This window comes from Castor canadensis, chromosome 3, assembly GCF_047511655.1.
Source record: "Castor canadensis chromosome 3, mCasCan1.hap1v2, whole genome shotgun sequence".
NCBI lineage: Eukaryota > Metazoa > Chordata > Mammalia > Rodentia > Castoridae > Castor > Castor canadensis.
This window is the reverse complement of record NC_133388.1, coordinates 160,605,375-160,620,178: the sequence shown is the minus strand read 5'-3', so window position 1 is coordinate 160,620,178 and position 14,804 is coordinate 160,605,375. Positions and strand designations below refer to the sequence as shown.

At 35.7% G+C, this 14,804-nt stretch overlaps 1 protein-coding gene across 4 annotated transcripts in view; it reads right to left on the bottom strand.

The window, feature by feature from the left end:
• Vps13b (vacuolar protein sorting 13 homolog B) overlaps positions 1–14,804 on the bottom strand; it is a 699,658-nt gene that overhangs the window by 195,674 nt on the left and 489,180 nt on the right. For all 4 annotated transcript variants that reach the window (XM_074068910.1, XM_074068912.1, XM_074068909.1 and 1 more), the window contains exon 34: positions 6,695–7,382. In XM_074068910.1, the coding sequence (XP_073925011.1) occupies positions 6,695–7,382 (688 nt within the window). The remainder of the gene's footprint in view (positions 1–6,694; positions 7,383–14,804) is intronic.

Below are 14,804 nucleotides of genomic sequence, written 5' to 3'. Positions count from 1 at the left end.
ACTAAAAAGAAGTGTAATTTAATCCTTTTCTTAAAGTCATAATAAAATCAGGTCAATGAAATCAAGGTATGATTTATGAAGTGTAAGAAGCTAGTTTATGATTTTTTCAACTGTTGGTTTACTCATATGTCTTTGGCACATTTTCTGTAGTCCTACTCACGAAAGGGTAAAACAGTCAATTACTGTAAGTGAAAAATTTAACTACATAATAGCAACAATTACACTGAAATAATGTGAGTATTTCTTGGCCAATCACAACTACTATTTTAAAACAGACTTAAAGACTGTAACAATAATGATAAAGGCAACCACAACAATATTAGCCGTCATTGAGTGCCACACACCTAGGTAAGAATGTCACATACATTGTTTAATCCTCATTAAAACTCTCAGAGATTGTACTTTACAGAGATTAAAATAAGCCAAGGTCACATGGCTGTAAAAGCAGAGCTCGGATTAGAATTTGGGACTGATTAGCTCCAAATCTAGAGTTCTCATTGGACTCCATTCCATGTTTGTCTCTGAAGTAGATCTTAAGTCATATCTATAGCATTTATAGACTATCAAACTGTAGAAAATGTCCCATACTAGAGATATTATTTCTTGGATGCTACTGTCAAAGTGTGCTATTATCTGATTTTTTTAGTCAATCCATTCTAGTGAACTCTAAATTCTGTATTTTAGTCTAGCTGGTATTTGAAAAGTTCCAGTCAGGTAAAGAAGTTATAACAGGGTGAGGCAACTGTTGTCAGCTGGTTTCTTTGTTGGGTCCTCACACACATTAATGAGTAATGCGATACCGGAATAACTGTATACTAAAGAAGTACAGTGGTTAGTGTTGAACTCCTTCACAATTGACCAGATGGCACAAACATTTCTTCAAAACAAATAAAGAAGCCCTAAATAAATAAGAAGAAAAATGACATTTTGAGGCTGCCTTGGGCTACATAGTCAAGTTATGAGGCAATTTCAAATCTGGACTCTATTACCTTAAACAAAACAAATACCAAATTTTAAATATTTATAAACCTAACTAATATGATTATGTTAAAAACAACTACATACATCTTTATTTAAATGAGAATTGCCAATAATACAGCTGATACATATAAAGGTGCTGGCAGAAGATCTCATTTCAGCTCTAGGTGGAAAGGGCATGGAAAAGACCATTGCCATATTACTGCAATATTTTGAACCCCTTAAACAATTAATAAATACCCCTAAGAGAAAGGAAGAGGGAGGGAGGGAAGAAAGGAGAAAGAAATGGACGGAGGGAGGGAGGAAGAGAGAGATGGAGGGAAGGAGAGAGAGAGAAAGGGAGAGATCATTATCTGTTAGCTTACAGACATTTACTTGGACTACATGGAAAATTACTTGAAGTAGATTATTACTAGTATTCAAAAAAGAAATTCAAGTTGATACTTTTGTGTTTAACTAATCTGCTAGTTTTTAAATTAAAAAAAATGTATAGTACTGTATGGATTTCGAGATATGGTTAGTGTAATTTGGGATCACTAAATTATGCAGATTGGGGATTGTACTTTATTAATAAAACATTCAAAATAATAAGTAATTGCTATCATTTTTATTTCACTTTAGCTTTCTAAAATAAATGTTGTTCTAGATTTCATTTGTCACCTATTCTGAATTCTGTAGAATTTAGGCTGTATATAAATATACACAAATAATAAACACAAATATAATCTGGGTCTAGAAGTACATGTCTGTTCTCAGCACTCAGGAGGCTGAGGTAGGAGGATCATGAGTTATAGGCCAGCCTGGCTACACAGTAAGACCCTGTGTCAAAAAATACTATATATTATGCAAACACACTTGTGCACACGTGTGTGTTATGTGTGCTGGGGAAGGCAGGCTAAAGAGGGGACATTCCATATCATTTCCTCTTCTAAATTTCTTTTATATGAAAGGAAAGCCCTACAGAACAGAAAGTGAACACCACTGCCACCCTTGGAATATTTGGACAAGCTCTTTGCTTATTGGTGACATGGGCAGAATGAAGTGACTGCTGGCAACTCCCTGGGAGCAGTAATGATCCACTATGGTATATTTAACTCATCTGTGCTCACAGATGTAATGAAATAAGAGTATGACTCTGGAGGAACTCCTGTGTTAAATTTCTTAGAACACCAAGGCTCGGCTAGAAAGTATTATATTTAAATTGCACCACCGTGGTGCCAGCCACAGTGGAATAAATTTGCTGCAGCCTAAATTGCATGCTGCTTACAATAAAAACCCTACAAAAATATAAAAAGCAATAATGCCTGAGCATTCACAAGTTGGAAAGGGGAATCAAACTTGTGGATATGACCCTTTTATTAGTGAGTTTCCCAGTTTGTTTTGTTTCTACTTTCTCTCTTTAACTTTGACTATAGAGCAAGCCCCGAGTTGTGGTGCATGCTGATGGCAAGGAAATAGTCCAAACTCAATAGAAACCCTCTCTAAGAATAAGGTCCCTGTGGTTTCAACGGTGTGGGGGAAACCTTTCTGTGTGTGTGTGTGTGTGTGTGTGTGTGTGTGTGTGTGTGTGTGTGTGTAGCATGTGATAACTGTGCTTTAGTGGCAGTAACTCAGACACTGAAGGATTTTAAGCAGCTATTACAACTTTACTTCATGGGGCAAATGCCTATGTAAGTAAATGCAGAAATGACACCTGTTGAAACTGTTCTGGGAATTGGGGGGAGGATGAAAGAGAGCAGTGGAGGGGTGAATAAGTATGGTGTATTTGATACATTGTAAGAACCTTTATAAATACTCCAATGTACCCCACCCAGCATAGCAACAATAAAAAGTAAATATATAAATAAAGGTAAACATGCTTGAAATGAATGGAAACATATAGAGAAACAGATACTAAAAAAAAAAAAAAAGAGAACAAGATGGACACTTTAGAGCTAAACAAATCAACAGAAATTATTTGATCTAAAGAATGACGAGGCAGGGAAGAGGGATAAGAAAGCAGTCTCAGAGATTGGTAGGACAATATTAAAATTAGCATTAGTGTCCCAGAAGGAGGGGATAGAGTGGTATAAAAAGAAACTAAAGAAATAATGACCAGAAACCACCCAAATTTAGCAGAAATAAAAGAAAAAACATAAATTTACAGAGTCAGAAAGCCCAGAGAACTTCAAAAAGGATCCATTAAAAAGCCAAGCCCAGGTACATTATGACCTACAGAAAACCAAAAAAATCTTGAGAACAGCTGGACAGACAACCCATCACACCGTGGAAACAATGATTGGAATGAGCATACATTTCTCATCAAAAACCATGGGGGACAGGCCTGGGCATGGTGGATTATGCCTGTAATTTCAGGTACTTAGGAGGTGGAGATCAATCAGGAAGACAGTGGTTTGAGGCCAGTCCTAGCAAAAAGTTAGCAAGACACTATCTCAACAAACAAAGTGGCATGGTGCTGTGTGCCTTTAATCCCAGCTACATGGGAGGTGGAGGTAAGATGATTACTGTCCAAGGTTGGCCTGGGCAAAAAGTGCATGACCATATATGACACCCAGACTAAAAGCAGGAGGACTAGGATGTCCTGATGGCTCAAGTAATAGAGTATTTTACTTAACTAGCAAGTTCAAGGCCCCGAGATCAAACATCAGTACTGCACTGTCAAAAAAAAAAAAAAAAGTGGAGAATACAAGAAAATGGAACAATATCTCTAAGGTGCTGGAAGAAATGTCAACACAGAACTTTATATACAGCAAAAATATCCTTCAGGAATGAGAAAGGGGAAATAATAACATTCTCAGATCAAGAAAATCAAGAATTCAAGAAAATTCACTGCTAACAACCCTGCTCTAAAAGAAATGCAAAAGCCAGTTTTAATACTGAAGAAAAATACACCAGAGGGTAACTTGGAACTTTAGGATTGATGGAAGAACAATGGACACAATAAACATCTAGGAATAAAAGACTACTTTTTTGTTCTTCAGTTTTTAAAACACAGAAGATTATTGAAACAAAGATCAAAATTTTATGTGGTAGAGTTTTCAGTGTATATAGACAAAACTTAGCTACAGAGAGTAAAGGAAACTATGAGAGTGCAAGTCTTCTACATTTTTCCTGAAGTAATAAAATATTACCTCTAAGGCAACTGTGAAAGATCTGACATGTATATTGGAAATCCCAGGGCAATGACAAAAATATATTACAAAAAATATGGCCATAAAGCAAATAAATTAAACAGAATTTTAAGAAATATTCTAAATATAGCTACAGCAAAATACACTAATAAAAATTAGAGAGCAGTCCTCCATAATCAAGCAGCTCCCTTAATCCACCCCATACAACTGATACTAGCTTCTCAAAATTGCCTCTAGAAGGTGAAGTTACAGATATGAACTCATGTGTTTCAAAGCACTTTACTTCATGAATATCTATATTCTGATAAACCTTAATTAATCATAATCAGTACAGTTATTAAGCAAGGTGCCTGAAGGCAGTAACTGGGTGTTATTTATTACTGGTCTCTTAGCATCTTGTACATGTTTGATACATAGTAGGTATTCAAACTGAATGAATGCATGACTATAACTAAAGACTGTCTGAAGCTGGAAATGAAAGCTCAATAAGGGTAAGAAGTTCATTCTAAGGTAGTAAGTCAAGTGACTATATAAGACAGGAGGGAAAAATGTGATTTCAAAAACTTTACCGATTTACTTAAGAGAATCACTAGCAAGAAGAACTTTATTAATCTAAATTATGAATTATGTAATTAATATAACATACTTAATGTTATAATTAATATATTATATAATTTATTATTCTAAACTCTAACCCAAATGAATGTTTGGTATGATATGAACCTTTGTAACTGTGCTGAATATAGACTTAGATGGAAATGTATAAACATATGATTTGGGAGTATATTAATAAAATGAGTTGAAGCACCAGACCTACTCCTATAGTTTAGGAAAATGAAAACTAGCATATCATTGGCAGTTCTCATCTATTACCATGGGCCTTTGTTTGTCTCAGCTAAGTTAGTTTCAAAGGCTAAGAATATATAGAGTATCCTTAGGTTGGGCTTGAAGTAAGCAAAAGGAGTCTTCTCTGATTGCTGCACATATACAAATGCAAGCTTGGGAAGAGGTCAAAGCTATTCATATCATCCATTTCCCCCCTCCTACTTTCCTTTGTCTTTCCCATTATATCACAGAGGGCCACTGAAGCCACCTGCCTATATAGTGCCTGTAGCTGTGATTGTAAGGAGGGGCTGGGAATTAAGATTTATTTTGCTGATCGTGCAATTAGTTTCAGTCAATGTTAAGCAGACCCCCAAACAGGTATCAGATATGTAGGCGTGGGTTCTTAAATCATATATGCTCCCCAGCACTGTCCCAATCTCTGGTGCTCCTAAAGTACCTACTGTGTCACAGGTGAAGAAGGGAGGCAGTGGTTGCCACTAAATGGCTCTCAAGAGTAGGAAACGTGACTGATGGCATTTGTCAATATCCATGATATACTCTCACCATGGTTGATTTAAGCCACCAGTGATTTATAAAGTCTAACAGTCAACTCTTTTAAGCCAACCAGCTCTAGCACACCACCGGAGAGGGAATCAGTAAGAAATCTAGGGGATAACACTAGGTTTCCTCCTTAGCAACTGGCAGGGGATTTGGAATAAATGATGACAAGAGCCTAGAGCCTAGAGATGTTCTGAGCTTCCTTGGACTGAATCTTGATCCCTGCACCTGCTGTCTACTGTCTGGGTCAGTGTAAAACAGTTCTCATTAATGCCAAGAATGAACCAGCATGATTCTCAAATTAGACCAATTTTCCAAAAGGCTATCTGCTGGCTTCCATTTGCTAGACCGGATAACAACAAAATGCCTGAACTATACCTGTACTTGCTAGGGTTCTTTTCAAATAATCAGTCTTGGGTGACCCCAAGACCCTCTCTAGTCTTTGACACTGTCTCCAAGGAAAAGGTCTCTCATACTTTGCTTGATTCCATTTCCACTGGACCTTATTACTTCATAGCTCATATACCTTAAATCTGAACATCTGCTCACTTTCCTAGTCTCAACAAGCTTTAGAAGTTCCATACAATTATAACATAGGATGTTCTGTGTTATAGGGAAGGTATGGATAGGGGCACAAGAGCATATTTTTAATACCATTAATAAATATTTTTGTTGTAGATATATAAAAATCTTTAAATCATAAATTTTACTGATAATCATTCTTGATTACATTTAACATTATGCAATTGAAGTGAGATGATTTTTAGATCAAAAAGAACACCAAAATAATAATCTAATATTTTCCTTTTTTAATCCAATAACATGTAAAGCATACCTATGGGCCTTTTATATATGTATGTAAAGCTCTGCTTTCCAAACACTGAAAACTGTTAACCATTTCTATTTCTATAGGCAAAAAAAAAAAAAAGAGTCCCCATTTTAGTCAGCTTCTAAGATAAAAAAAACCAAACAAACAAATATTCAGAGACAGAGTAAAAACATTAAGGCTAAACCTGGATACATTTCAAACATTTACTTAAACATGATTCAGCTGTGGGACATGTACTTTACATAGTTTGTAAAGAACAGAATGCTTGTCTGGTCTGCCAGCTGTTTTCTGTTTGATCAGTCTTGAAGCTATGGGAATAAAACTCTAACACAGTAGTCATTATTAGTACTGTAGTAAATCTGAAGGCTCTTACCTGTACATTTGTAATCAGAGGCCACCCCTTTAAGCACAGCATCAAAAATGGATATTTCCACTCGCTGTCTTCTGTGATGACAACTTAGAAGCAAGGAAGGCTGGGACACAATGAAGTACAAAAATGGTTCTAGCTGTAAGTCACCAGTTCCTCTTCGACCAGGCTGCCGAACGATAGTTATGCCAAGTGCTTGTCTAGCAGATGACCTTGTGGATGCATGAAGACTTTCAAGAGAAAGAACTCCTATTTTTTTCCTTGAAGGAAAAGGAGTGCTACTGCTTAAGAGATCTTCTGCTGTCACTGTGGAAATACATGCCTGGTCGGGCTTAGCAACATCGGAATCAACTTCTGGAAAATTTAATGAACCCTTGCCTGTTTTTTCATCTTCCTTCTGTTCTTGTGATTTTGAATTGGGTAAGGCTGTACAGGAGTAGGTCATTAGTGAGATTCTACTTGCAGTAATAAATATGTCAAAGGGAATAAAATTTAGGTTTTTCACAATTGATGACTGGCGAGAGGGCTGGGCAATGCGGTGCTGACTGGCCCCACTATGCTGCTCTATTTGCACTATTCTGATTTTAACGCTGTCACTGCCAATTCCACTGTCCTGCGCACCACTGTACCGAGATGAGGTTTCAGTTATGCCTCCGTCAAATGCATCCATTTTTTTCTGTTCTTGTTTGGAGATCTGTTGAGAACAAACAATAAAATATTTCAAACTAGTTACATGTCAAGTGTTATTATATAAATAATATGTGTTTAAAAAGGAACCTAAAATGAATCCAGCATAACTTATAGTAATAGTCATAAAGGAGGTGCCTGCTAAAAAAATCATCTTAAAATGCCAATAAATAGTTAAGAAAAAGCATCAAATGTGCATTTTCCTCATTAAAAAACTGTTGTCAGACTTGCTTATTGTGGATCACTACACTTTTTTTTTGTTTTAGAAATTCCTCTTCAAATAATTATTTTGGTAAATATTCTTTACAGTAACTTTCCAAGTAATACAATAAACTATGTCCAAATCATGTTCACCATTAGTTGAATTGTATTTTATATAGCTTCTATTAAGTTGTTTACCCTTGCAGTAAAACTGATTATAGGTTTGTGGATACTAAGAATGGGAGGAACAAATCAGTAGTACTAAATTATGAAGGAAAAAGAACATTATAACTAATAATTATAATATAATAACTAATATAATTGCATGACATTTAAAAATTTGTCTATTTCTGCCTTTTACAATAGGACTTGGAAGAAAGATAAATTAAATAATCAAGTAAAATCAAATCAGTAATTAAGTGATTAAAGCTCCTCTAAGAAGGATTTGTGCTTTGTGCAAAAGCTATTAGTTCTCAACATTTTCCACTAGTGACTCCTTAAGTAGAGAACAAAGAGCAATTTGGTGGCAGCAGCAATTATGATCCCTTGGGCAGCATGACAAGACCTCCAGTTCTCTGTTTTTAGATCTCCTAACCATCTTCCCAGCACCTAGATATACCTAGATATTTTAGACTCATCAATGTAACCAAGGAAAATACATAAAAACTGAGAAAAAACAAAATCTTCCCATTCTCACTGCATCAGAAAATGTAACCAATAGTGACACTCAGCATACTTCCTTTCAGTCTTTTTTTCCCTTCCTATGCACAGGCTCCCCCCGCTTGCCATTTGTGGTTACAATCATACTGTAGAGGCAAATTTGTAACCCAGTTTTTACATGCTATTATGCTCTTCATAAATAGAATTTTTAAAAAGCTGCATAATATTTCATTTAGTGTTAGGAGGAATTTGTTCAGCTATTCCCATATAGTTGAACATTTGAGTTTTCAATTTTTGCCAACAAACATATATGACAAACCTATTTTTTAACAGTAAAAATGATATTAAAGTTTATTAGGAAAGGAATTTAATGTAACAGGATAAAAGTGGAGAGAAATGAGGAAAAAAGGAAAAACATTTCCTGCTCTCCATGCAGGAAATGGGAATAAAGACTCCTGAACATATTTTTTAGGACAGGCTCCCAGAAGTGGAATTACAAGGTAAATGATATGAAAAGTTTAAAGTTATTGAATATTTATAAGTACCTTTCCAAAAGGGCTGAACTAATTTACATGACTATTAGTAGTGGAAAACTATCCCAAAGTACTGGGTAACTGGGTGTTACTTACAGTTTTTAGATTCTTCTGTAATTTGGTTAAAAAAAAGTATCATTTTGCCATATACTACAAATTATTACAAGTTGCTTGTTAAGAGCTTATTGTGAAAATGTTAAAGAACAAGCAATGGAAGAGAATGATATAATTGTTATGATACAACAGTTATTACATTTTTTCAAATAACATTTCTTATTAATTTATTTTACGTTATTGAGGAAACACTGTTGGTAGAAAAACCTAGCATTAGCTATCTGAAACAAAATAATTTATCCTTGGTACATTTTTTTTGTTGGGGGTGGTACTTGGATTTGATTTGATTTAAACTCAGGGCCTTACACTTGCTAGACTCTACCACTTTAGCTGTGCCTCCTTTTTTGCTCTGGTTCTTTGTGAGATAGGGTCTGGCTTTTTGCCCAGGCCAGCCTAGACCATTATTCTCCTATTTATGCTTCCTGCAGTGGCTGGGATGGCAGGCACCTTGTCCAGCCTTTTCTGTTGAGTTAGGGTCTCACAAACTTTTTGCTGAGGCTAGTCTGGAACTGCAATCCTCCCACTTTCCACCTTTTGAGTAGCTAGGATTATAGGTGTGAGCCACTGGGGCTTAGTGGCCCCATGTTTTGTTTTGTTTTGTTTTTTAAAACATTTGATCTGTACCATGATTTTTTCCCTGCCCTGAGCACCCCTCTGAGCTTCTCATAGCTGGCAAACAGCTTTCAAAACAAATGGAATTTGAGAATTGTTTTCTCACTCTTTTCCTTCTTGGTGATCTTATTACTTCACTCATATTTCTATTATAAGATGGATCACATTCTACTAAAATGTCTGTAGTATTAGTATTAGATAGTGTTACAAGAATGTAGTCAAGCGCCACACTGTTCTGGTCAGTTATGGATTGCGTATACAACAGTGGTCCCACAAGATTATAACAGAACTGAAAAACCCCTATTGCATTGTGACATTGTACCTATTCTAATGTCATAGCACAATGCATTAGTCACATGTTTGTGGTGACACTGGTGTAATCAAGCCTACTGAGCTGCCACTCAGTGCAGTATGGGCACATACAATTACGCACAGTACATATTTGATAATGATAATAAGTGACTATGTTACTGGTTTCTTTATTTGCTGTTCATTTTATCATTATTTTAGTGTATACTCCTACTTACAAAAAATGTTTATTGTAACACAGTATGCTGTGTTATGCCTACAGTAGCCACCCACTACATCTCTAGATGGCACATCATTATCTCTTCTGCTTGATTCAATTTCGTGTTGTGTTGTTTATCATGGCCCGAAGAGCCACAGGCTATCTTTCTCTCTCTCCTCTCTTTCTCTCTCTCTCCATCGCGCGCGCACACACACACACACACACACACACCATATAGCCTAGGTGCATAGCATGATACACCATCTAGATTTGCATCACTATACTCTATGTTCATACAATGACAACACTATCTAGTGGTGCACTTCTCAGAAATTATCCCCATTGTTAAGTGACATTTGACATATATAGACACTGCAGTCAGACTTGAGATCAAGTCAACAATCTCTAATTATATCACTTTGGACAAACTACAAACCTCTTTATGACATAATCCTATGTGTAAAATAGGGATAATTATTTCTCAGAGGGTTATTATGAGGATTTGTTAAGCTAGTGTTGCTAAAAAGTCAGCACGGTGGCTGACAAACAATAAATACCCAATAACAGGCAGCTGTTACATGTTTGTCTCTTTTACCAGGTAAAAAACTGCTAGAGGAAACAGGCCATGTTATTCTGTACATCAATAAGGAGCAGTACAGTCCCTGGTACACTGAAAAGGGTTCATAAATGTCTGGTAATATGCTTGTTTCTAACACAATAGTAAATGAAAAAAAAACCTGCCTGGCAGATAAGAATGATTATTACTATGTAAATATGTGTGAAGGAAGATTTTCCCAATACTATTCTTTCTAAGTTATTCATGGAGTCTTTCCTGATCTGCACCCTCCTCCTGGTGGACTGAACACAGTTCAAACAATTCTCCAGTTTCTGTGTGTCATCCTCCTCACAGTGCAGTTTTGATAGGCCAGGGTGTTACAGCATTAAATAAGGCAATGTGTTGAACACACAAAGTGGGCACTCAATAAAGAGTAAGTTAAAGATAATTCACCTTCTTAATGAAAATGCCTGCAAACCTTCTGAGTGCTGCCCTTCTTTCCCATGTCTATACCTTTAAAATAACCTAATATTAATATAGCACTGTGTTCTGTCTCACAGCATGTGAACAACTGAAGATTAAAAAGAGGTATGTTTATTATTTGTTACATATTGTTAGCACATCACATACATTTTCTTTACTGAGCATTATAACCACTTGAGAGAGAGTACTGTTATTCCTCTTTTACAGCTGAAGAAATCTGAGGCTTAACGAGATCAATCAACAGGTCTAAGGTGAGATAGCTAGCAGGTTATGGGTAAAAGGAAACACCATGTTAATATTCTTAGAACATATCATACGGCTTGTCACAGAGTAAATATAATAACTATATACTGACAGAACATATGAATGAACACATTTAATTTAGAACTTTAGTGAAACAATAGGTGTGGTGATATATGCCTGTAAACCAGCTACTATGGAGGCAGAAGCTGTAGGATCATGAGTTTGAGGCCAACCTTAGCAAAGTTAGAGACTGTAACTGAAAAAACAGAATGAAAACAAAACGGCTTGGGACTTGGATCAAGTGCTAAGGCACATGCCTAGCAGGCAAAGGCCCAGAGTTTAATCTCCAGTACTTCAAAAACAAACTCACTAAAGTAAAAATAAATTCAGTTGTTTTCAGGACAACTTAAATTGTAAAGCTTTGTTTTCCCTATTATTAAAAATTTAAATGTATCCCCAAATCCACTGCCAACTAGGAACTGTCAGGTAACGTGTGGAAAGGTCATATAATCAAGTATTTAAGCAGTCTAGGACTTAGTGCCTACATTTTGAGACATTGTAACTAAATACCTGCATGTAGTTTAACTAAAAATATCCTTTCAGTTGAGTTCCATACAAAACTCAAATCAAGAACTATAAAGAACTCAAAACACTAAACTCCAAAAGAACCAACTGTCCAATTAATAAATGGGCAAATTAACTGAATAGATAATTTTTGGAAGAAGAAGTACAAGTGCTCAACAAATACATGAAGAAATATCCAATATCCTTGGCCATCGAGGAAATGCAAATGAAAACAACATTGAGATTTCATCTCACCCAAGTCAGAATGGCTACCATCGAGAATTCAAACAACAAATGCCGGCGAGGATATGGGAGAAAAGGAACACCTATACACTAAGGGTGGGAATGTAAATTAGAGCAACTACTATGGAAACCAGTATAGAGGTTGCTGAATAAAGTAAACACAGAACTACCATATGATCTGGCAATTCCACTCTTGGACATACATGTAAAGTAATGTAAGTCAGGATATAATAGAGACATTTGCACACAAATATTTATTGTAGCACAAGTCTAGGTGCTCTTCACAGATGAATGGAAAATAAAAATGTGACACGTATATATCTATCTGTATTTATAATATATACAGTGGAGTATTATTTCACTATATACAAGAATGAAATTATGTGGTTTGCAGGAAAATGGATGGAACTGGAGATCATCATGTTAAATGAAATGTTAGGTTCAGAAAGACAAATATTACATGTTGTCTATGAGGATGGCATAATGAAACCCACCAAAGGCTGTTAAAAACTGGTGAGAAGAGGATGGGGAAAAGAAAGAAAAATAGAGGGGCTAATCTGATCAAAGTACAATAGGTGTATGTATGGAAATACCGCAGTGAAATGCCTTTGTACAATTAATATACACTGATAGCAATTTTAAAGAACTCAAGCTTCATAATCTTTTTATTCTCTCAATGAGTACAGTCAATCACAAGTAACTATATGAAACTATAGTTTCTATGCTAGAAAATTTTCTTCTAATTTATACATTTAAATTCTGATCTTTTCTGCTTTGAAGTAAATTTAAATGTCCCCATAGGCGTTAACATGAAAAAACAAACCACCTGTAGGGAAAGATAAAGAAGTCTGGTGTCTAGCCTTATGAGGACATGTTGTGATTGCCACATTAGACTCTGGCACATGTCTAGAGATATAAATAACCAACTGGGGCAGGATGGCAGCTATCAGCTTAGGTCACATGGGTTACTGAACGGAAGTCCAACGGAAGTAATTCTAATCACTACTGAGAAGAATGGAATTTGAACCAGTGACCCAGAGATGAAAGACTCTTGACTCTCATTGGAAGAAAAAAAAAAGGTACAACTTTCTCAGTACTAGAAAACTAATTCTTACAACTGCACAAAAGGCCCAGGTTTACTCCATTCTCTCTGAGCTTCTAAATCATTTGTAGCGCTGAGATAAATAAGCCGAGGGCTTGAGACGTGTTTTAAAATCCAACAGTTTGTCACCAGTTCACTATAGATTTCTGTTTCAGCAGTGTTTGGCCTAGTACTGAGAAATGTCTTGCAATTAATTAGGTACTGGGTCCTATACTTGGGCATCAAATTTACCATTCCTTTGAGGAAAAGGAAAAGTTCACAGTGTAATCACTCTGAAAATAACTTTTGCTTTATTATTGTCCAAGGGGACTAATAACTTCAGTTGTCAAAAATATCAGTATCTGCTTGCTGTTGGTGAGAGCAGTATGCATCTTGGGCAGTGCTGTTACATCAGCTCTCCCACTCTTTACCTAACTTATTTAAAATGAACAATAAAAGTTTTCTTTAATTAGCTACTGGTGTGCATTAACATGATCATGATTAAACCATAAAAACCAACTGTACATTACTCTGGTCCCCTGTTCCATATGTTTTGAATTATTCTGTTTGAAAATGTACTTTGTGTCCCTTTTAAAAGTTCGACCTTCTGCTTTCAGAGAATTAAATGCATATTACTGTAGTGAAGAAGATAATGTTTCAGACCTCCAGGCATATATTAAACACACTGGCAGCACTTGAGACAAAATGCTTTACTTATTAGATACTTCCTATTCTAAACAGTGTCATCAAAGGCTAAAAACAAAATCCATATAAAAGCTGCACAATGCTTCCACACAGAACCTGTGCCAAAATCCCTGTACTTTCCAACTAATGAGGAAAGGATGTGTGCTCTTAACATATGAATGTAAGATTTTCCAAGCATTCACTTTAGGAAACTAGGCTATTGATTCCATATGCGTTATGTTAAATGAAACTGTATTGGTAAAATAACCTTTAAGATATCTGGCATGATAACAATAATTAAACAATATTCAAAAGACTAAAACAAAAGGGAATTTGGTTCCACAATGGCTAATTAAAATAAAATGAAAAAACACAGCATGCCAGCCATCAAGATAAATTGTTATTGTTTAAGAACTTTTTAAATACTGTTAAAATATACTTTTAGATAAAATCTGAAAGAGCTAGAAAAATATTTGTGACTTAAAAATGGATAGTTTGGTGAAGAAAAAGTATAGGGCTCTGAAATTTTATGTGGAGATAACAGCTTTAAAGCCTTGAGCACAACCAGATGGTACTTAAATCAGAGGAATTCTACAGTTTCAGTATCAATGGGTTTCAAAATGAGAAGGTTTTCAATAGCTAGGAAAACATGTCAGGTTGATAGTTTACTTTTTAGATCATTTTGGTGCATTTTCCCATCCTTTCACAGCTATATGGTAGAGACACTAGCCATCATGGAGGAGGTGCTGAAAGCTGTACTAGTAGCTAGGGAACTGTAGCTAATCCCTTTTTTTAATGTATCAAGATAGGTAAGTTTACCAGCTCACCTTGGAGGTGTGTGGTAAGACCCAGCATCTGTTCCAAGATTTTACTTAGTATTATTTCTTTAATTTTTCCTGTCTTTTTAAAACTTACTATGTATCAAAAATCGCATATTCATACATTTT